General features: G+C 49.4%; 1 protein-coding gene across 4 annotated transcripts in view; it reads right to left on the reverse strand.

Annotated features, from left to right (window-relative positions):
- Nucleotides 1-24,219, reverse strand: part of BOC (BOC cell adhesion associated, oncogene regulated) — a 129,745-nt gene that overhangs the window by 33,862 nt on the left and 71,664 nt on the right. For all 4 annotated transcript variants that reach the window (XM_068124883.2, XM_068124892.2, XM_068124875.2 and 1 more), the window contains 4 exons: nucleotides 3,498-3,602; nucleotides 2,140-2,558; nucleotides 1,837-2,029; nucleotides 1,587-1,718 (listed from right to left, as the gene is read on the reverse strand). In XM_068124883.2, coding sequence (XP_067980984.2) covers nucleotides 1,587-1,718; nucleotides 1,837-2,029; nucleotides 2,140-2,558; nucleotides 3,498-3,552 — 799 coding nt within the window. In that variant the 5' untranslated portion in view covers nucleotides 3,553-3,602. The remainder of the gene's footprint in view (nucleotides 1-1,586; nucleotides 1,719-1,836; nucleotides 2,030-2,139; nucleotides 2,559-3,497; nucleotides 3,603-24,219) is intronic.

Raw genomic sequence — 24,219 nt, forward strand, 5'->3', positions numbered from 1 at the left:
CCCACCTCCAACACACACGCATGCACGCACGCACGCACACATACACACATCCACAGAGAGTAAACTCACACATGCAATTCTGACAACTCTTCAAAAAATTCTCAACTCTGTCCCATATTTGCTTTCTCTTCCCTCCGCCCCCCCCCCCCCAAACCCCAAGTCCTCACTATTCCCCTCCCAATCCTAAGGCATGTATCCCCTGCCCGTATTCAAGCCTTCAAATCCCCATGCCCACTCCCACCAAAAGTCTTAACCCTCTTCTCCCCCTTCCAAAGTTGTCCCAACCTTCACCGTTACCCTCCTCCTGCTCATAAAACAAAAGGGCATTGCCATGTCAAAGCAGCGAAATATGTAACGTTTTCTGCTACCCTATCATGCTATCTCTGACTTCACAGATGCTTGTTCAACTCACAATTTGAGAAAATAGTCAGAAATAATAGCAAACCTGTGTAACTTCTGCAGTAAAAGTGCTGTTTGAGAGAAAAGGTAATTCTAAAGGTTTCTGAAGAGTGATTTTAAAAGGTTCCGAAATTGTTGCTGTAGTATAGCAATTGTGAGTGGAATCAGGCGAATTGTCCAACCAATGGGTGGAACTGGCATGCATGCACGGCTACTCTTCAATAGTATAGAAGGATAGTACTTGCAAAAGTACCCGTCTCTGTGCTGACGTATTTAATAAAAAGAGATCACGTTGTACTTCAGAAACATTCTGCTCTATTCACTCTAAAATTTGCCCGAGGTAATCTTCCATCTTCATGTAAGTCAGCTCACATCACCTTCATCAACCATCTGCTTATGCTGCTTATATATGGCGTGAGCAAGAATCACTTCCACTTTGCTGCAAATCTCAGTGTTAGATGCTTTGGTTTGAACCTCCGCTTAAAATCAATGAAAGAAAACATTATGAAAATTTTGAATTATTCTCACTCAGATTTCAACATCACTGTAATGCTTATTGTTAAGTTGTTTAAACTTTCTTTATATATACAAGAAGAAGAGGATTTGTAAAACTGGATACTGCCAGGTGGAGTTATACGACAAAACATTTACATATAGAGAAATGAAGTCCCCCTCCCTCGCTTTCATAATCGCCCTCCCCCAAATATTCTACCCAGACAGAAACCAAACTTGGGGTATCCTTAAGCAACATGCAAAATTTGGTTGGATTTGGTTCAGTAAACTTCAAAGTAAACTTGGAGTAGAAGTAAACTTCAGTCTTTTAGTTTTTGAAGCATATATATATAAAATAAATAAATAAAGATGAATTGAACTTTATCATGGAGTATGGTAGTATTCCATATAGAGGGATGATCATGGAAAGAAATGACCAGTGCATCAAATGTGTATAATGTGATATGCTGAAAGACAACATTGTGAGGATATAAACCTTTTAAAAGTCATCCCTTTTATTCTCAAATTCTCAAGATCAAGTCACAAGTAATGACCCAATCATAAGCGCATATTTCAGCAGCTGGTAATCATAGCGGCCATGGCTAAAGGGCTCCCTATGATCTTAGCAAGATAATGATATTTGAAACAATTTAAAGTTATTTAAGCAGTACTACTTTATCCTTTTCATTGTATACCGGTGTGGGTTGCTGGTTCAGCAGGCTGGGTATGCTCTGGTGCCAAGCGTTCCTCAATTCCTTCTCGCTCTGTTTCCTTGTCCCGTTCTTGCTCCCTCCACCTACCATGCCATCGTCCTGTTGTTCCTCGATCTGCATGTATAACGATTGTGTAAGTACAGCAATGAGGTCCGTCAAGTTCTCGAAGACTGCTGACAAAGCTGTGACGAAGCATTTGATGAGACGCAATGTCCTATAAAGACCCACGTACCACGACCCGTGCGGAAGGTAAACATAGCAGGTAAGCTATGCGTCGCTACACCTCGTGCCTCCATCTCAACCTCATACAAGGCGGCCGGACGGAGGGGAGCAAGGCGAAATTGACGTTGGTCTGAAGGCAATCGCAATGTCTGCCAAGCCAATCCATCAGTGCCCAACACCTCTTCTGAACTACTTTCTGGGACCTGTACACAATGAGTAGGAATTGATAGTTACTAATAGTTGCAAATATCGCACAAAGAAATTCTTCCTGCAAGTTCCAAGTTTCCCTCCTAAACTGTAGGTCAAAACTCACCATGCGGTAGCGAATGAGATAGCCATGTATGGGACTGGATCCTCCACCGTGCCCTGGTCTCCACTGTAGATCATAAGAGTTGGGTCGATGTGTCCGTGTGGCACTCAACACGATAGGAGGCGCCGGAGCTTTTCCATCTTCCAAGCTATCTGGGCTACTTAAGCTCACAATACTTGCAGAGTTAGTGACATGTGACCAAGTGATTGCTTCCCTTCGCAAAGATGGATCCAATCTCATTGTGCCTTTTTCTGTTAGCCCAACTGCACTCTGATGCACTGACTCCGAGAGTGCTTCTGTTGTGCTCTGATTGCCCGGCATTAAAATGGTGCTCGGCAAAGTTACTACTGGGTTGTGGGTCGCTGTGCTTGTGACATGTTCTGATGGGACTGTGAAGCTGGGCGAAGGCTGGTTCTGTGAAACTTTGGGGAGGAATTAAAGACAGAAAAACAGATTACAGTCTTTAAAAAAAAAAAAAAAAAAACATACATCGACACCTCACATGAATACCATTTTATTACTGACAATAATTTGTACCTGTTTCTCACTACACCTCTCCCTAGTCTTTTCAGTACATTCATTCATATGCAGCACCTGATTGCTGGTCGCATCATTTTCAGCTTATACGTTTATTTCGCATCCTCTGGATTTAACACAACCCATTATCATGTGTATGCGAAGTGGGTATTAAAAAAGCAAGGCCTTACAAATATGCACGTCACAAACCATTTGTTTGGTGTTCAAGATCATAACACTGGAATAACACGAGTGTACCCCGTGTGTACCCCGGTTTAGAATAGGTACTGCGTGTCGTAAGAGGCGACTCAAAGGGTTGGCGTCAGGAAGGGCATCCGGCCATAAAAACATTGCATCAAAAATAGAACCATGACAATTTGGAGAAGATTGTCATGGGGACCGCAAGGCTAACCCCCGCTCTTGCAGGGAAAATGGCCTTAAAATGCTTGTTGTTACAAATATGCACGTCACAGCCCATTTGTTTGGTGTTCAAGATCATAACACTGGAATAACACGAGCTGAAGGAATTGCTGTAGAGAAAAGTTTCACCAAATACTCATCACAATTTTATACCTTCAAGATGTTCATCAAGGCCATTCCTAAAGTTGCAAAATCACTGAAATTATTTCTTAATCTGCAATTTATGAATAAATTCTGATGAATAATCTAGAAAAGAAGGCCAAAGCTTCCTGAAAAAATCATACACGACACAAGGGGAATTTTTTCCGATATTTGTGAACTTGGAGATTTTTCAACATTCAACAATACAAGCACATTTAAGAGAACAGCGTTGTTGCAGCAAGAAGTTGAATGAAAGTAGTGCCATCAGTAGAGGGATTGCAAACCTGCAAAGGCTACTCCTAGAGCCAGGAATGCAAAGTTGCAGCCTCTCCAAGGCATTTCCGCCAAAAGACACCACCCTCAAAACTCTCCCTGACTTGATTCCGCACCTGAAAATACACAAGCACACTTGTAACTTGACAGTAACAATACCAGTTTTATAACGAAACAGAAGAGAACAGACAAGGAGGGTAAAGTGGTGAGACGAAACAAAAACACAAAAACCAAGAGGACGAAAAGGGCAACGGAGTGACATGTGTAAATAATGGGGTGAGGGAGGAAAACATCCAAAATAATAATAATAATAATACGGTAATAATTTATCAAAGGAGTAACAGGAAAACCAAAAAGAGGGGGGGGGGCAGAGGGGGATCAGGAAACCACTGAAACCAAAATGGGAGTAAGGGAATGATAAAGTAAACAAGACCAAAAGTCTAACAGCGGCGTAGCCGGGCTTGTAATATATTATAAACCACAAACACACATGATTAGCTTTGTACACAGTCGCTAATGCTGCTTATAACATTAAACAAAGAAATTTGGAGGAATCCAGACATCCATGAGGTAAGTTTTACTTACAGAACTGAGGGAAGATCTACTGTAATCTATATACCCCACAAGGGTTGGGTACGTACCGTTTTGTTGGAAGAGCCGTAACATCTATGCTTTCGATATTTGATGATCATTTTAACAATCGGTTTGTTTGTGTTTCACACTGAATGAAAAACGTAAAGGTAGAGCATGGCGATTGTGATATACGACAGGTTCGACGACATGTTCGGCATGAACGGCATATACATCAAAATGGTTGTGTGTGGAGAGTCAGCCGCCATACCGCCGTAATGACATCAGACGCAATCACATCACCCTGTCATGTGACCAGATCCACAGCTCTGACTGTTATACGTTTGAGGGGACATACATACATACATACATACATACATACATACATACATACATACATACACACACACAGACACTGTTCTAAACAGCTTTGCCCTATGGGCTACGCCGTAAAAAATAGGATGAAGGAGAAACATCTGCCAAAGAGGGGCAGATGAAGAGGCGACTAATGCCAAAAGAGGGAAGCAGGGAGGAGTGGGGGGGGGGGGGGGGGTGGGTGGAGGGAGGGCGAAGCAGTGACTGATGGCAATAAGACAATGAAGGAACTATGATACAACAACTTTGGTGAAGGTGCTCGTGATGCCAAAAAGTGAATAATGGAGTGATCGATGCAAAAAGGGGATAAGGGAGAGACGGGTTTATAAAATGGGGTTGACGGAGTGAAAGATGAAAACATAGGGGCAAAACACCTGGCGCTCACCTGGTAGAATAAACAGTATACTGCACCGACTAAAGGTATTTTAAACTAATTTCAATGGTTGCTAGAAAACAGGGCAACATGTAGAATCATACTAGCATGATAATAAGATTTAAACAAACAAAAAAAACACCTATTTTGGGGGAAAACCCCCCTCCCCCAACCCCATATACCTCCTAAGACCCCAATTTTTCTAATGCCTTGAGCAAACATTGATACATCATGGGTGATTAAGGTTGTGGTGAATTTTCATTGAAATTGTGTGTGTAGTTTCTGATAAGAAAGCAAATACCTATTTTGGGGGGCAACCCCCCTACAACCACTTAAGGGGCAGATTCCTTTTTACTGCTGTGAACAAACTTTGGTACATCATGGGTGGTGAAGGTTGTGGTCAAGTTTCTTCATAATTGTGTGTGTAGTTTCAAGAAGAAAGCAAATACATATTTTGGGGGGTCAAACCTGGATCCACTTTGATCCCCCGTAATCCCGTTAGACTTTGATTTTCTTAGTGCCGTGAACAAACCATCGGTACATCATGGGCGATGAAGGTTGTGGTCAAGTTTCATCGAAATTGTCTGTGTAGTTTCAGAGGAAAAAGCAAATTCCTATTTTGGGGGGTCAAACCTGGATCCACTTTGTCCCCGGTAAACCCCCTTAGATCCCGATTTTTAATGCCGTGAACAAACTTTAGTCACAACATCACAAATATAATTTGTGCCAAGTTTGGTCACAATCACTTCAGCGGTTTTGGAGAAGAAGTTGCAAGTTCATGGACGGACGGACGGACTGACGACTCGCCATCGCACAAGCTCCCCTGAACTTCATTCCAGGTGAGCTAAAAATTGGAGTAATGCCGCGACTGATGGTAAAAATGGAATGGAAGAACAGCTGCTGCCAAAAAGGGGGTCAAGGATTGATTGCTGCCAAAAGGGCGTGAATAAGCGACTGTTGTGAAAAAGGGAGTCAAGAATTGATGAATGTCAAAAGGGCGTGAAGTGACTGATGTCTGAAAGGGGGACCAGGAAGCAAATGATATCAAAAATAAGGTGAAGGAGCAAGATTCCAAAAGAGGTGAGAAGAAGCAACTGCTGTCAAAAAAGGGTGAAAAAGCAACTGCTGCCAAAAAGGGGTTGAGCATATGATATATTGATATATGGCACTAAGCATGTGTGGGAGCGACATATACGGAAATGGGGCTGTAGAACGACTGCTGCCAAAAGGGGGTGAAGGAGCGATTGATGCCTAAAAGCGGGCAAGGCAGTGCCAGAGGCCAAAAAGGGGGTGAAGAAGCAACTTCTGTTGAAAAGGGGGTCAAGGATTGATGGATGACAACAGGAGGATAGGCATCTGACAGATAGCAATTAAGGATGTGAGGGAGCGACTGATGTAAAAAAGGGGATCCAGGAAGAGATTGATGCCGAAAAGGATGTGAGGGAAAAAACAGACCCCAGAAAGGGGAGAAAAGGGTGAAGGAGCGACTGATGTCAAAAGGGGATGAGAGAGCTACTGATGCCAAAAAGGGGGTGAGGGAGCAACATCTGTAAAAATGGGGAGAGAGCAACAGGTGTCAAAAGTTGGTGAGAGAGTGGCTGGTGCCCAAAAGAGGTAAAAGGAGTGACAGATGCCCCCAAAAATGGGAAAAGGAGTGACAGATGCCATTAGAGTGCATGGGGGAATGACATGCCAAAAAGGGGGCGAGGGAGTAACAAAAGCCACAAAGTGGGCGAGGGAGCAACAGATGCCATAAAGGGGGTGAGGGAGTGACGGAAGCCAAAAAGCGGGAGAGGGAGCACGACAAATGCCAAAAAGGGGGAGAGCGAGGGACAGATGCCAAAAAGGGGGTGAGGGAGCAACATCTGTAAAAATGGGGAGAGAGCAACAGGTGTCAAAAGTTGGTGAGAGAGTGACTGGTGCCCAAAAGAGGGAAAAGGAGTGACAGATGCCCACAAAAAATGGGAAAAGGAGTGACAGATGCCATTAGAGTGCATGGGGGAATGACATGCCAAAAAGGGGGCGAGGGAGTAACAAAAGCCACAAAGTGGGCGAGGGAGCAACAGATGCCATAAAGGGGGGTGAGGGAGTGACGGAAGCCAAAAAGCGGGAGAGGGAGCGCGACAAATGCCAAAAAGGGGGACAGGGAGGGACAGATGCCAAAAAGGGGATGAGGGAGCGACAGATGCCAAAAAGCGGATGAGAGCGACAGATGCAAAAAAAGGGGTGAGAAAACGATAGATGGGAAAAAGGGGTGAGGTAGCTACTGCTGCCAAAAAGGGGGTGAGAGAGCTACCGATGCCAAAAAAGGGGTGAGAGAACGATAGATGGGAAAAAGGGGTGAGGTATGTACTGCTGTCAAAAAGGGGGTAAGAGAGCAACTGATATCAAAAAGGTGGTGAAGAGAGTGACAAATGTCAAAGGGCCTGATGTGACTGAGGGACTGGTGTGACCAAATGCGACCGATGCAAATAAAAAAAAGCAAGATAGGGGGAAAATGTGGGCGAGAGAGGGCAAGAGAGAGAAAAAGGAGGCAAGTCAGCAAGAATGAGAAAGAAAACAATATGGAAGTAACGAGAAAAAAAAAGAGGCAAAGATTTGTAAAATTGCTTCAATATTACTTTCAAAAATTTCTTTTATTTCAGAGGACATATATCATACTCAGATGCACAACCAAGCACAGATATATTTCATATGTAAATAGTAGTGCACTCAAATTGATGGGACTGCTTCCCCAGCCTCCCCTTCCTCATCCATCGGCTCTCCCCAGCTCACTCATCCTCTCCCTCAGATCCTCTTTCCTTCCACATCCTCACCCTCCCAGTTTTCCCTCCCTTCTTTGGAGCCACGTCTCCCAATCCTGCCTCCCCCTCTGCTAGAATTCCTTGAACCCGCATTGGCACATCTTGCTGTAGCCTCCCTCGAACCCCTCCCCCATATACCCCCAGCCTTTCTCACCATCATATCCCCCAGCCTCCCCCAGCACATTCCTCAACCCTACCCTTTCTCTGCTGATAGTATCCGCCTGTTGCGGAGATGAGTTAGCCAGATAGAGGCAAGCAATCCATCAGGCTCCCTTGCCCAGTCCAGGCAAAGGAAATGGCTTCCCCTGTGCCTCAGTAACAGCACAAAACTTGAGAGAGTACAAATGCAGGAGGTTAAGAGCTGGAAGCAAGATGAGCAATGGAAAGGTGTGTCATGTGGTTTATTCCTTAGATTCCATAAAGATCACAGGTGTACATGCTCAATGGCAGATTGTCGCATTTGCTTTAAGCGTGATGTGTGATAAAAACTATGTAAACCGTTGCTGGAGAGGGAAGGTCTGGAAGTAGAATGTGTTGCAAATTTCTCACTCTAGCTTGTCCCATATCAGTGACACACGGGTCTCAAACCAAAGGGATGTTTGCTTTCGAAGGAAAGTTTGTGGAATACTTCGCTACATGAAATTACTTTGTGCAATGACAAGTGATGCAAATGTTCAAAATATACAACTAAAAAGTGTGACTACAAAATACAGGTTTACGCACGTTTACGCTTCCTATCTGCCTTCATTTGTCAAGACAGATGCAAGTCGAAGAGATAAATGACCCATTCACTGATTGATGAGGAAATAGACATAAGGCACATTCTCGAAATGGCTCTTTGCAGCCAGTTTTGCTATCATGCTGAAGCATGCAACAGATGAGAATAAAGAGTTTGAAAGTCAAGATGTGCAAATTAGAAACTGCCAGCCTCTACATTAACATGGAGTGGTAAAAGTGCCAAAAAAAAAGTGAAATGATCTGACTCAAAGCCGTGCCAGAGGCTGGATGGAGGCCAGAAATGGAGGCCAAAAAGAGGAAACATGGTCTAAAAGAGGAGGAATCAAAAGAGCGGCTGCGGATAATTCAAACCAGGTCTCTACCACCACCCGCACCCGCTCGCAGAACCCTTGTACCTCATCCTGCCCTGCGTGGAATGCTTCAAGAGCCTTCTCACAGCAGCCCAGAGCATAAGCTATGAATCATGGTAATGTAGAGTGTATCACAACCCCAGCCATGCTGCCAAATATGTGTTGATATTTCACGATGAGTAAAAGGGTAAAGTGAGGATTTGTCGGCCATGGGAACGGTTAACCAAGCAGCTGACAAAGCCAAAGTATTTGCTAACCTACATCTACTCCCAAATTCAGCAATCTTCATTTATTGACATCCATCAGTCAGTCAAAGCATCAAAAACTGCTGAGCTATAATTATTTAATTTTAATACAAGTGAAAGGAGATGTGGATAAGAGGTGTGTGGAAGGGGAGGGGGGCGGTTTGACCAGTGCTTTCCAGAAAGATAAACAAATGAGTGTAAGTGTAAGCTAACGGGAACAGGTTGAGCTTACACAGCTATCAAGGTTTTCTAAACACACAGCAGCAGTGACAGCAAACAGGAGCAATAGGGGGTAAGCAGTGCTGCTCACCCTGTGTCACCGAGCAACGAGACAGAAAATAATAAATAATGACGAGAAGACAGGGGGGGGGGGGGGGGGTCAAAAAACAACGTTGCAGCTGAGAGAAATGCAAGAGAAGCCCCATGAAGTGGCTCGAATCCACATTCGCTTCAAGTTCAACGTGAGTGCAAAGTTGAACGCACTGAAAAGTACTTGAGATTGCGTGCTGCAGATAGAAAAACCACCCACGAACAGCTCATCGGCTCCACAATTTATTTAACCCAACGCTCCAGACAATCACCGATCGCTCTCAATCCTACAATTTCATTTCATTTGAAGTCCAATACGTTTCTATAATGCGGCTCTCCTGATCACATTCTCAACATGACACATCCAGGAAACAAGTACGATATTTGACATTTGATGAAAACGCCCAACTTTTGGAGCCTTATGTATATACGTGTGTATATATATATATATACAGACTTGGCATTTAATATGGAATATTTTTTTTGTGGGGGTGAACTTACTTTTCAAGATGTCTTAGAACCAAAAGTTCATTGGAATTATGTTGAAATTATTCTAGATTTTGTTAATGTGACCTTTAAAAGAAACAAAAACCACATTTGACATTTCGAAACAAATAAATTGATCCTTGAAAGTGATGTAAACTGATATCGAACTCAATTCATGGACAGTACTGTGTTAAACTTCTGTACGTTTTCCAGAAGTATCTCTTTATTTTGCACATTAGCCAAATTTTTTTTTAACAAAAACAAAAGTTAAATTACGACTGGGATTACGAACAGTAAAATTACAGTTCAGTACTTCGTGTAACCCCCACGAGCATTCAGGAGAGCACGTACACGTTGAGGCATGCTGTTCACGAGATTTGCCAAGGTTTGGACAGGAATCGCTTGCCATGCAGTGACAATAGCCTGCTGCAATTCACGCACAGAGGTCGGCTGCTGGTCCAAGTGGTCGATTTGACACGTTAATTCTGCCCACAAATTCTCTATCGGATTCATATCCGGGGACATGGCAGGTCACTCCATATGCTCTACACCATGGTCAGCAAGAAAGTGTTGGATCATGCGAGCACGATGAGGCCATGCATTGTCATCTTGGAAGACAAAGTTTCCTCGAAAGGCTGCACGAGCAAATGGAAGCAATGTTTCTTCCAGAATGACCCTGTACTTGAACTGGTTCAGGTTTCCATTCAGAACAACCAGGTCTGTTTTGCCCCCTGCATGAAAAGCAGCCCAAACGGTCACCCCAACACCTCCAGCTTGGACTCTTGGCACTATACAATCTTTGTTGTAGGCTTCATGCACTTGTCTGCACACTCGGACGCGGCCATCTTGACGATAGACAAGAAATCTAGACTCGTCATTGAAGATCACGTGATTCCAGTGTCCTGGCTGCCATTGAAGGTGCTCTCTGGCCCACTGCAATCGGCGCTGGCGGTGTTGTCTGGTCAGGCGTGGCTTTCTCAGGGGACGCCTGGTATGATAGCCTGCTTGAACCAGTCGTTGGTTGACTAGCCTTCTGGATACAGGCACATTTGTCAGTTGCTGCCACTCAGCCCTAAGCCGATTAGCTGACTTGGTACGGCCATTGCGGACTAACCGGTGCAGCTGGCGATCATCCCTCCTTGTGGTTCTGCGGGGACGTCCTGGCCTCAGTATTGGAGTAGGGACACCCCTCTGAGCATTTCGTTTCAGGATCTTTGACACCTGACCTTGAGTGATGCCATACTGCCGAGCAATAGCACGCTGTTTCATGCTGTAATTTCGTAAAGCCACCACTTCATGACAAACAGCATTGTCGAGTTGACGGACCATCTCCAGAGGAAGCGGCATTAACTTTTGGAGATGTGCAGCAGTTGTTTTCCACTAATACAGAATGCAACAACCCTTGTATACCCGACTGTGAAGCCAATCATCAAATGCACCTGTCCGTACATTTTGCCACGCCACCTGTGATATAATCCTGTTGTTGACTTCTTGCTGCGACAATCAGTAACATGGTTCTTTTAACAAATAAATCACCAAAGTGTAAAAGAAAATCACCAGATTGATATACTGAGTTAAGAAAGTAAACCCAAGTCAAGAAAAAAAAATTCCATATTAAATGCCAAGTCTGCATATATATATATATATATATATATATATATATATATATAATTATATATATATATATATATATATATATATATATATATATATATATATATATATATATATATATATATAATCGTTAGATTAAATAAGACGCGGACGTAGCTTCAGGACGTCGATCTTTAATCGACGTCCTGTAATATCAGTACAATTAAAGATCGACGTCCTGAAGCTACGTCCGCGTCTTATTTAATCTAACGATTATTTATTCAATGCAAATGAGACGCCCTGCTCGTACTGTGGAGTTTCTACTATTTCTTACAGTTATATATATATATATATATATATATATATATATATATATATATATATATATATATATATATATATATATATATATATATGTAGCGGCTACCGCTGGGTTTTCACAATCGCCTTGCACCTATCAAGGACGCGGAGCGATCACCATGCCGGGCTCGTCCAGGACACCCGGGCAGGCCCGCCCTCAACTTGCCAGGCCGCAGCCAGGACGCTGGGCCACGCCCCCTCTCGCCCTTCCTGGGCAAACGCTCCGGGATAATATGTATATATATTGCTGCCCGATAAACGGGCTTTTCAGAGTGCCTGAGTGTTTGGTTTGATTAAAGCAACTCGGATGAATTCCAGCTTTTTGTCGCGTCCATTCTTCCGATCGAAGTGGGAGCCCCAGCTCCTTCATTGGTGACCTACCGACATGGACACGGCAGTCGCCCTTAAACTGCCTACCTTCTGGGAGGCTCACGCGGCGGTTTGGTTCGCACAGGCGGATTCCCTGTTCGCCCTGCGAGGCATCACGGCCGACGACACCCGCTTCCACCATGTGGTAGCAGCGCTCGGTTCGGCCACCGCGGCCCGTGCCTTGAGCCTCCTTGAGAGCCCGCCAGCCGCTGACAAATACGGCGCGATTAAGAAGCTTCTCCTCGACGCTTTCGCCCTCCCATCGGCGGAGCGCGCACGGCGCCTGCTCGACCTGCCCGAGCTCGGCAACACGCGCCCTTCCGAGCGAATGGACTACATGCTTTCACTGCTCGGCGAGCACTCTCCGGCATTCCTGTTCCGGGAGCTGTTCCTCCGTCAGCTGCCTAACCCGGTACGCCTCGCCCTGGCAAGCACGACGATCACAGATCCCCGGGCCCTTGCCAGAGAAGCCGACAAGATCTCCGCCGCAGGACAGCGCATCGCAGCGGCGACATGGGACCCACCGCCGTCCGACGCAACACCCATGGCGCCCGAGCACCCGGCACGGTCGACGACCGAACTGCCGACGTAATTGGCGGCCGCTACACCGAGCCGACCACCTCCAGCACGACGACCGGGGCCTCCACCTGACCAAGCGTGGTGTTACTATCATGCCAGGTTCGGACAGAAGGCCCGGACATGCCGACCCCCGTGCACCTTCGGCAGGCCGGGAAACGGCCGGGCCGGCGTTCATTACCAGCCATGAGCGCCGGCCACACGGGCAACTTACTGTTCATCACGGATAAAGCGTCCGGACGGCGCTTCCTGTGCGACAACGGCGCCCAACTGAGCGTCATACCCGCCTCTGACCAGGACAGGCAATCCGCGGTTTGCGGCCCCTCCTTGGTTGCGGCCAACGGATCGACCATCCGCACCTTCGGCCCGCGCAACGTCACCCTCTGCTTCGGCGGCCAACGCTTTGCTTGGACGTTTGTAACCGCAAACGTGCCCATGGCTCTGCTAGGCGCCGACTTCCTCTGCGCACACGGACTGCTGGTGGACGTCCAACGGCGTCGTTTAATCAACGCCGAAACCTTCAGCTCCCTGGTATGCACATTGAGCAGCTCCGCGCCGACCGAGCTGGCATGCGCCGTCCCGGCGGCGAACGAGTTTGCTCGCCTGCTCACGGAGTTCCCGGCCCTCACGCGGCCGACGTTTTCGGCCGTCGCAGTACGGCATGGGATCGAGCACCACATACCAACCACGGGCCCGCCGGTCTACGCCAGGGCCCACCGCCTCGACCCAGCCAAGCTCGCCGTGGCGAAGGCCGAATTCGACGCGTTGGAGCACCTCAGCATCGTGCGGCGCTCCGATAGCGCGTGGGCCTCGCCACTGCACATCATGCCAAAGCCGGGGGGTGGATGGCGCCCGTGTGGCGACTACCGCCGTCTCAATGACGCTACCACCCCCGACAGGTACCCGATCCCACATATCCAAGACTTCTCCGCCCGTCTGGCGGGACGGGTCATTTTTTCGAAAATTGATCTCATACGGGGATATCACCAGGTACCTGTCAGGGCGGCCGACGTCCCTAAAACGGCAGTCATCACGCCGTTCGGCTTATTCTAATTCTTGCGGATGCCGTTTGGTCTCAAGAACGCGGCTCAGGCGTTCCAGCGCTTGATGGACGGCGTGCTGCGTGACCTGCCGTTCCTTTTCGTTTACCTGGATGACATCCTCGTCGCCAGCACGTCCCGGGCCGAGCACCTCCTCCACCTCCGAACACTGTTCGGGTGCCTCAGCGAGCACGGCCTCATCGTCAACCCGGCCAAATGCCACTTCGGCACGACGGCCGTTGATTTTTTGGGCCACCACATCACCAAGAACGGGGCCGTGCCGCTGCCAACCAAGGTCGAGGCCATCACCACGTTCCCGCGTCCCCGCACCATAAAGGCCCTGCAGGAATTCCTGGGAATGGTGAATTTTTATCACCGCTTCGTGCCCCGCGCTGCTCAACTCATGCGGCCCCTCTACAAAGCCCTCTGGGGCAAGCCGGCCAAGCACGACATCGCCTGGTCCGCAGCAATGGATGCGGCCTTCCAAAGCTCAAAGCGGGCCCTCGCCGACGCAACACTGCTCGCTCACCCGGTGCTCAACGCTCCCATCGCCCTCACCACGGATGCCTCCGACTACGCGGTGGGCGCCGTACATGAGCAATGGGTGAACGGGGTTTGGCAGCCACTCGCTTTTTTCAGCCGGCAGCTCCAGCCGAACGAGCTCAAATACAGTACGTTTGACCGGGAGCTCCTCGGTCTACACCTGGCCGTCCGCCATTTCCGCCACCTCCTGGAGGGCCGACCTTTCACGGCGTTCGTCGACCACAAGCCGTTGGTTTACGCCATGGCCAAGGTCATGGAGCTGTGGTCGGCCCGCCAACAGCGCCACCTCTCCGCCGTGTCGGAGTTTACCACGGACATCCGGCACGTCGCCGGCAAAAACAACGCCGTGGCCGACTGTCTTTCCCGGGCCAGCGCGAACGCGGTCCACCTGGGCGTGGACTTTGCGCTTATGGCGGCGGACCAAACCACCAACACCACGGTGCAAGCCCTCCGGGCGGCGGACACGGGCCTCCGCCTGGCCGACATCCCCTTCGCGGACACTGTCCTGCTCTGCGACGTCTCCCAAGGCCAGCCTCGCCCCATCGTGCCCGTCACCTGGCAACGCCGCATCTTCGCCTCCCTCCACGGCCTTTCCCACCCGGGCCGGAAAGCTTCCCAGAAGCTGGTGTCGGCGCGATTCGTCTGGCACGGCCTTCGTCGGGACGTCCGCGATTGGACCAGCACCTGCACGGCCTGCCAACGGGCCAAGGTCCACCGACACACCCAGGCCCCGCTGGCACCTTTCACCGTGCCCGAACGACGTTTCGACCACGTCAACGTGGATCTGGTGGGCCCCCTCCCCCCGTCACGGGGGTTCACACACCTGCTCACCATGGTGGACAGGACCACCAGGTGGCCGGAGGCCGTTCCCCTCGTCTCCACCACCACCGCCGACGTGGCGCAGGCTTTCATCGCCACCTGGGTCGCCCGCTTCGGCGCACCGGCGGACATCTCGTCAGACTGCGGACCACAGTTCACCTCCGAGCTGTGGGGCGCGGTCGCCCGCAACCTGGGGGTCAAGCTCCACCGTACTACGGCCTACCACCCCCAAGCAAACGGGTTGTGCGAGCGATTCCACCGCTCCATGAAGGCCGCGCTCATGGCCGGCCTTCAAGACGGCGGTTGGGCCGACCGGCTGCCGTGGGTCCTTTTGGGCCTCCGCACGGCCCGCAAGGAGGACCTCCAGGCATCCACCGCCAAGCTTGTCTATGGCCAGGCGCTACGCGTCCCGGGCGAATTCGTGCCCGACGCTACCAGTCCCTGGTCCGCAGCTCACCAGCGCTCGGACCTCCAGGAGGCCGCCCGACGGTTTGCCCCCGTGCCAACATCCCACCACGGTGACCCCCAGTCCTACGTCCCCCCAGCACTTCGCACAGCGGAGTATGTTTTTGTGCGTCACGACGCACATCGGGGGCCACTCCAGCCGCCGTACGACGGGCCCTTCCGGGTGCTGCGACGGGACGACAAGTCGTTCGTCATCGACATCGGCGGCAGGTCGGACCGGATTGCGGTGGACCGCCTCAAGCTGGCGCACGTGGACGTCGACCACCCACCACGGGTGGCCCTTCCGCCGCGGCGAGGCCGCCCCCTGTCCACGGTGCCCCCCACTCGACCGCCCACCACCACACCGGACCCACTCCCACGACCCGCCAGGGGTCGCTTCGGCCGGGTCATCAGGACCCCCCCTCAAATTGACCCTGCCGGTGCAAGTCGATTCTGGGGGGACGTGTGTAGCGGCTACCGCTGGGTTTTCACAATCGCCTTGCACCTATCAAGGACGCGGAGCGATCACCATGCCGGGCTCGTCCAGGACGCCCGGGCAGGCCCGCGCTCAACTTGCCAGGCCGCAGCCAGGACGCTGGGCCACGCCCCCTCTCGCCCTTCCTGGGCAAACGCTCCGGGATAATATGTATATACAGTGAAACCTTGACTTACGAGTGCACCAACTTATGAGTTTTCCGAGATACGAGCCGTCGCTCGGGCGGTTTATTGCTTTGAGATGCGAGCCGAGATCTGAGTTACGAGCTTACGCCACCTGCCACCAAGTGGGTTCCGGTCACGTGGTTATCTTGCCGTGCAAGCATCTCTACCGTATATCACTGCTGCTTTGTTTTCGCATTTTGGTTATTTTGGAGCTTACGCCACCCGCCACCAGGTGGGTTCCGGTCACGTGGTTATCTTGCCGTGCAAGCATCTCTGCCGTATATCGCTGCTGCTTTGTTTTCGCATTTTGGTTATTTTGGAGCTTACGCCACCTGCCACCAGGTGGGTTCCGGTCACGTGGTTATCTTGCCGTGCAAGCATCTCTGCCGTATATCGCTGCTGCTTTGTTTTCGCATTTTGGTTATTTTGGAAAATTTCTTAGTTTTAACCATGGGTCCGAAGAAATTGACTGCCAAGGGCAGTACTGAGAAGAAGAAGAGGATGATGTGCTTGGATATAAAACACGCAATCGTCGAAAAACATGAGCGAGGTGTGCGTGTTGTCGACTTGGTGAGGCGGATGTGAAGGCAGCTGAAGATTTTATTATAACTTTTGCCGAACTGATAGAAGCCGAATGATACATCCCCCAGCAAATCTTCAACTGTGACGAGACAGGGCTCTTCTGGAAAAAGATGCCGAGGAGGACGTATATAACGGCAGAGGAGAAGAGCATGCCAGGCCACAACTTGTTCAGAGTGCCGGCGATAGCTCGCCTTCTCTTTGTGGAAAACACGGTGAGATCCTTAACATCCAACAACTAATGGGACGCAAACGGGGCGCCCAGTTTAGCGGTACACACATTGATGAATCACCCTGCCTGTGATTCACCCATGACAGGTTATAGCTGGGTCGGGATTCAAACCCAGGCTGGACAGTTTAGAGTCAAGTGTGCGTACCTCCAGTCCAGGCCATCCTGCCAACTTGTATGCTGCATACAGGTGAAATATAAAGCGCGAGATATTTTTATATATACACAAAGAATTAAGTTAAGCACCCCCCCGTTTTTTTACAACCTCGCACATTACAAGTTTGTTGTCGTCAAAACAGTGTAATATACCCATGATATTGCTATATTTTCTGGAGAAGTGATATTATGGTCACATAAAAACATAACAATCATGCCGTTTTCAATATTTTATTCTGAATAATTTAAGGTGAAATTTTTTGGGAATTTTAGGCATATTTTCACCTCAATTTAAGTATGGAGCTATAGGTCCATCACGGACAGTGTGGATGACGTTTATGTTTTCTAACGTACAGTCATTGTTCTGAGAAGACCTCTAGCGATCTTTGCGTCAATAACGTGTGTAGGACCCACGTGATCGGATCACTGACTCAACCCTACGTCTCATAGACCCTGTAAGCCGTCGTATGCGTTGCTGTGGCAGGTTGTTCCATTCCCGATGTAATGCACGTTCCAATTCATCCAGATTGGCTATTGGAGGGACCATCTTCGCAATTTGTCGTCCCAACATGTCCCAAACGTGCTCGAGGGGGTTCAGGTCAGGACTGTACGCAGGCCAGGGGATGGTTGTCACAGCACCTTGCTCCATCCGATCACGTGGGTCCTACACACGTTATTGACGCAAAGATCGCTAGAGGTCTTCTCAGAACAATGACTGTACGTTAGAAAACATAAACGTCATCCACACTGTCCGTGATGGACCTATAGCTCCATACTTAAATTGAGGTGAAAATATGCCTAAAATTCCCAAAAAATTTCACCTTAAATTATTCAGAATAAAATATTGAAAACGGCATGATTGTTATGTTTTTATGTGACCATAATATCACTTCTCCAGAAAATATAGCAATATCATGGGTATATTACACTGTTTTGACGACAACAAACTTGTAATGTGCGAGGTTGTAAAAAAACGGGGGGGTGCTTAACTTAATTCTTTGTGTATATACTGTATATTTAAAAAAAAATTGGTGTGGTTTTTGGCGGGCTGGAACGGATTAATAGCATTTCAATGCATTTTAATGGGGAAATTTAATTTGAGAAACGAGCAAATTGAGTTACGAGCTCGGTCACAGAACGAATTAAACTCGTAAGTCAAGGTTTCACTGTATATTGCTGCCCGATAAACGGGCTTTTCAGAGTGCCTGAGTGTTTGGTTTGATTAAAGCAACTCGGATGAATTCCAGCTTTTTGTCGCGTCCATTCTTCCGATCGACGTGGGAGCCCCAGCTCCTTCATATACATATATATATTGTTACGGATCGCGGTTTAGATGTTATGATGGGCCGAGCGGATGGTCCAACCGCGACCGTTACAGGATCCCCAATTGGCCCGATTCCACCTGACGTTGACCAGATCGCACCACAGATATTCAATCGGGAAACCTCTAAAGCGACCGAAAGAGAAGGAAAAAAGGAAAAGGAATTAAAACGAGAAGACGGACAGAAGAGTAATTGGATTTATTGTACACACACAAGCCAAAAAGGAGCAATCAAGTTTATTTACAACACATAAGACGCAGGTGACACAGTGCAAATACTAGCTTATACAGACTTAATTAACCCAGGGACAGAACAAACAAAACAAACTCACGTACACAAGAAGGGTGGAAAGGCAGGAGGTGGATGGCCGGAGGGAGAGGAAGGTCCAAGGGGGTCCTGCAGCACAACCGGCGCGTTTAGCAGCCGCCGTTCCTTCACGGCCCTGCTCCAAACCGCCGTTCAGGCCCCCAAGCTGCTGTTGTGGCTGCTGTGGACGTCGCGTGCTTTGCCAGGCCTTGTCCGACTCGTCTGGTCCAAACCCTCAACTCTTTCTTGGTCCACTCACTCTTTACCACCGACTCCTCACCGCAACCAACGCAACCAACTGACCACCGACTCCACTGACTGACTCTCTCTCTTGACGACCAACTCACTACTCACTCCTGCGTGCGCGCCTTTTATAGCGCCTCCAGCGATCAAGCCGCCGGCCTTCAGGACACGCCCATCGGTGTGCTCACCTCGGCCCTGGTTGGTCATGCGACCCTCTCGCTCCGCCCTTGATGACGACGGGCGGGCACGCCCCTCTTCCCCTCTATGACGAGGTGGAGACACGCCTTTCTTCTCCGACTCTGCCTCGTGGTCAATGGTGGTTATTGGAGGGGAGGTAATTGGCAATCGAGGGTTGGCAATCACGAGAGGGGATGTAAAAGGAATGGGGGTTTTGGGGATGGGAATGAAAGGGGATCTATTCTCTTTCACTGGTGCAATGGAGTACTTCAATTAATGGGAGACACAGCCTTACTCTAAAACACAGAATAAGAGATAACTATCAAACAGAGGTATTCTATTATTTGGCTGATGTGTATGCTTGTGGACTAATTATGGGATGCCCTTTCACCTTTACACAGCTCCGGAGGTAGGGGGGGCGCAGAATAAACAATAATCATCACCCATTTACCACAATACAACACAATCAAAAAAAATACAGTCCTCATCTCCGCAACAATATTATCCAGTAAGGTTTGCCCATGACATACACTACCCGGGGTCTCTCCCTGCCAATCCATTGGCCAACTTACACTATGGGTTCTAAAAACCAATTCCCATTGCCCAAACTGTGGTGCTTCTCAATTTGGGGTCTCACTCCCCCGATTCATCTCCCGGTGCCCTCGCACAATTTCTGGGCTGCGACGTGTAGCTCTCCCAGCAGGTCTACCCACCTGCACACCTCCACCACTGCAGTTGCCACCCGAGCTTACCTGCTTCTCACCCTAACCTAACTAACTGGGGAAAGCCCCTCCTGGCTCTGTCACGCCACTCGGTGCCCTCTGGCACTGGGCTACCCGGGTCTGTCCTCCGGATCCTCGGGCCCCATCCACAACAACTACTACCGGCTCCCAGAGCCCACCTGCGGCCTCACCTGGCCGACATCCTCACAGTGGTGGAGTGCCCAAACCAACTACACACACTAACAGGCTACACGCCCAGCCATTTCCACAACACTAATGCACCCATCCAAAGACCATTCTTTCACCCGCACCACAGATGCCAATATCCAACCACAATTTACCTGTACCCTCTACCTAACACTTACACTACCCGCCCCGGGTATCCGTGATGGGGGTCCACTCTTCCCCCATTCACACCTTCGCACCATCCACTCCACTCCACAATTTCCACCATACTCACTCCACGACCATCCATTCCAATACTCCATACCATTTATTCCATACACCTGTCCTCCATTCACCTGTCGTTGCACACCTGTGCAATCATACCTGGTGCCACCTGCACCCTCCTCCTCTTCCTGGACCATTTGGTCAGCACAACACGCAATCACCATCACTCACTCATACACTGCTCCACACACCTGTTCAGTTGCACACCTGTGCAATCACACCTGTTCAATCACACCTGTTCAATCTTCAAACACACGGCATCATCTCAGCTAACTACTCCCCTCTGAAACTTGCGCTTCCCAGTCGTCCCTTTAAACTATTGCGCTCCCACGTCATTATCATCCACGCTAATCTACCTGCGTCCCCACTACAGGTATCAGTCACTAGCTAAACCTTAACGTTACCTAATGTCATCTCTCTAGATCCCTACACACGATATATCCTAACCCACCCGGGCTAGTTTTCACTGCCATCAACCCCATAATCTAGTGCTCCTTTGCCCCCCTTGTGAGGGATGGTGGAGTTGCCATCCCACCACATCGGGGAGGTCCCACTATCAATTTTGCTCGTCCAAATTCCAACCAATTCAAAAATTTTCCATTTACTGCCAATTCTACCCACTATTATAAATTTCGTATCAAATCACGATCACCATCACTCTCACCATCATCACAGTCCGCTATATCCTAGCCTCGGTGCGTCATGACATCATTAAACTCGGCTTCGTAAAGCCGAGCAATGAATTCGGGTCGTTTTGTGCCAGCGGCTGGATACGTCCCGCATTCGGGGCAGGGGCGGGGGCTTACCCGGGCCGAGATCCCACGCACCACCTCGGCGTGGAGCCATCCAATGTCCCGATCTCGACCTGCCGGCACGTCTCAATAGAAAGTGGTCGCCATGACGACCCTTCCTATCGGGCTGCCCGCTCCGCCTAGTGGAGCACGGACGCGGCCGTTCCAAGCGAGGCCCAGCGTGGATCGCGTACGGCGGTCCTTTCGAACCCGCCGCGGCTCGGATCCCCGCTGGTTCTCGCGGCACGCGAAGCCCGGCACGCACCGAGGGCCCGATTCGGCTATAAGTCGCTCTAACCGCTAACCCGGTTACCGTCGATGCCTCACCTGCATGGTTACAAGCATACGCTACCCCTTTCTTGCTCATACCTCCAGCTGTTCCCATGCTCCTCGTACCTTTCCTTACACACCTCGGTACACTCATTCCGCTCACAGACTTGGTCACACACCTGACCACCGAACACCTTGGCACACATTCGTCGCTCGCACACCTCACCAACACACCTCCTCGCGCCCCTTCCTCGGTCACCTCCTCTGTGACAATTACAGGTGTGCTCTCACTCGCACACCCAACCACGTGCCTCACGACCAACTCAAGTGTGCATTCCCACACACGCTCTACCATTCCAGGTGTGCATCCTTCCATGCCAGGTGTACATCCTCGCTCACCTGTCACAACCAACTCACGCTCCGTGTCACTCTCACTACTTTCACCTCCACTCTCAGTCGCGCACTCACCCTTACTCTTGACAGCGCACTCTTTCCTCATGCACCTGTCCGTTACACACCTTTCTCGCGCATCCTCTTGCGCACACTTTTCCGTTACTTCCTCCGTAACACTTACCACACCGCGCTTCCATGTACCCCCTCGCACACGCGCTACGACCGACTCATTCTCGACAGCACACTCACTCCTCGGCGTGCACTTTTTCCTCACACACCCCATGGTCGGACATTCTCGCACACCTCTGTTTTCACACACCAGACCTGTCGCACACTTCACCAACGGCCTCTCACGAACACCCGGATCCAAACCAATCCCCAAGCCGACTGAAGCTTTCCTCACATCATGTACATTTCCGATTATATCGCCACTCACCTTGGCACCTCGTCTCCGCACCTCTTTTGCCACCTGCAAACTCTTTATTTGGTTAGTGAGCATCACATTATGAGTTGAGCACCGACCTTGTACATATTCCATCACCTCCTCCTGGATTTCTCTTTTAGTTTCTGTCCGTCTCTTCTTAATTTCACTCACCTCTTCTTCCACTTCCTCTAATTTTTGCTTCACCTCTTTTATTTCCCGGTGCGTCTCCTCAAGTTCGTCCTCTAAGGCTACCGTGACCATCTCTATGTGCATCCTCACCTCTCGGTCCTTCGTCTCCATTATCTCTGTCACCTCGTCCACCCTCATTGTCAGTCCCTCACGTACCATCTGACATTGCTTCTGTGTCGCTATTAATTCGTTTTTAATTTCTTTTTGTGTCGCCTTTAACCCTCCTAGTACCGCAGTGTTCCTTTGAACCTGCTCCACTAACTCCGTTTGTCCCTCTGTCAGCTGTTCCACCTCCTCTGTCAGATCTTCTATTCCCCCTTGTAACTTTGCCGCCCCATTTCTCACCTCTTTCTCCATACGCTTCTCACCTCGCTTTACCTCCTCGCGTAGCCCCGAGACCTCCTCACTCACACCTCGTCGTATCTCCTCTTTCATCTCCTCCATCTCCTTTGTAGATGCCACCCTCATCTGTCCCAATTCATCCCTCTGAGCATCCAATTTGGTTTCTACCCCGATTTTTACCTCCTCTATCTGCTCTCCCATTTGTTTAATTTCTCGGGCGGATTGTTCCCCTATTTCCCGCAATTTGTCTTCCATCCTATTTTCTAACCCCATTAACCCATTTTTCACCCCCTCTAACTGATTCTCCTGGGCAGCCATTCTATTTTCCACCCCCGTTAACCCATTCTTAACCTCTTTTATCCCATTGTCTAACCCCTCACCGGTACCCCTCGCTTCGTCCCTCATTACCCCCATTTGGCCCTCCAATCGCTCACCCTGAGCATCCATCCGGTTCCCCATTACCCCCATTTTGCCCCCCATTACTCACTCTGAGCCCTTATTTGCTCACTCTGAGCATCCATTCGGTTCCCCATTTGCTCACTCTGAGCCTTAATTTGCTCACTCTGAGCATCCATAAGGGCCTTCATTTGGATCATAAAAAGGCCCCAATCCATCGGCGGCGCTGCTACGGTCACGGGCGTGGCTAAATTTGGCGCCACAATAACCATGTGCGCGAGGCCGCCATTTTGTGCACCTGATACACCCTCAACCACCTCATTGCTCTCCTCTTCCCTTTCTTCCCCGAAGTCCTGGGTTACCCCTAACCCGTCTATCTCCCCCACCGACATCCGATCGCCTTGATTGTCCATGGCGCGATCTCAAAATTCGGGTTTTATAAAACAACAAAATTTCGGCAGCTCGTAATTTTGACCAATTTTTTTTTTTGACGTTTTAAAAATTTGTTTCGGGCCTCGAATCCCACTCCCAGACACCAATTGTTACGGATCACGGTTTAGATGTTATGATGGGCCGAGCGGATGGTCCAACCGCGACCGTTACAGGATCCCCAATTGGCCCGATTCCACCCGACGTTGACCAGATCGCACCACAGATATTCAATCGGGAAACCTCTAAAGCGACCGAAAGAGAAGGAAAAAACGAAAAGGAATAAAACGAGAAGACGGACAGAAGAGTAATTGGATTTATTGTACACACACAAGCCAAAAAGGAGCAATCAAGTTTATTTACAACACATAAGACGCAGGTGACACAGTGCAAATACTAGCTTATACAGACTTAATTAACCCAGGGACAGAACAAACAAAACAAACTCACGTACACAAGAAGGGTGGAAAGGCAGGAGGTGGATGGCCGGAGGGAGAGGAAGGTCCAAGGGGGTCCTGCAGCACAACCGGCGCGTTTAGCAGCCGCCGTTCCTTCACGGCCCTGCTCCAAACCGCCGTTCAGGCCTCCAAGCTGCTGTTGTGGCTGCTGTGGACGTCGCGTGCTTTGCCAGGCCTTGTCCGACTCGTCTGGTCCAAACCCT

The sequence above is a fragment of the Myxine glutinosa genome, chromosome 1, assembly GCF_964187855.1.
Source record: "Myxine glutinosa chromosome 1, kmMyxGlut1.1, whole genome shotgun sequence".
Taxonomy (NCBI): Eukaryota; Metazoa; Chordata; class Myxini; order Myxiniformes; family Myxinidae; genus Myxine; species Myxine glutinosa.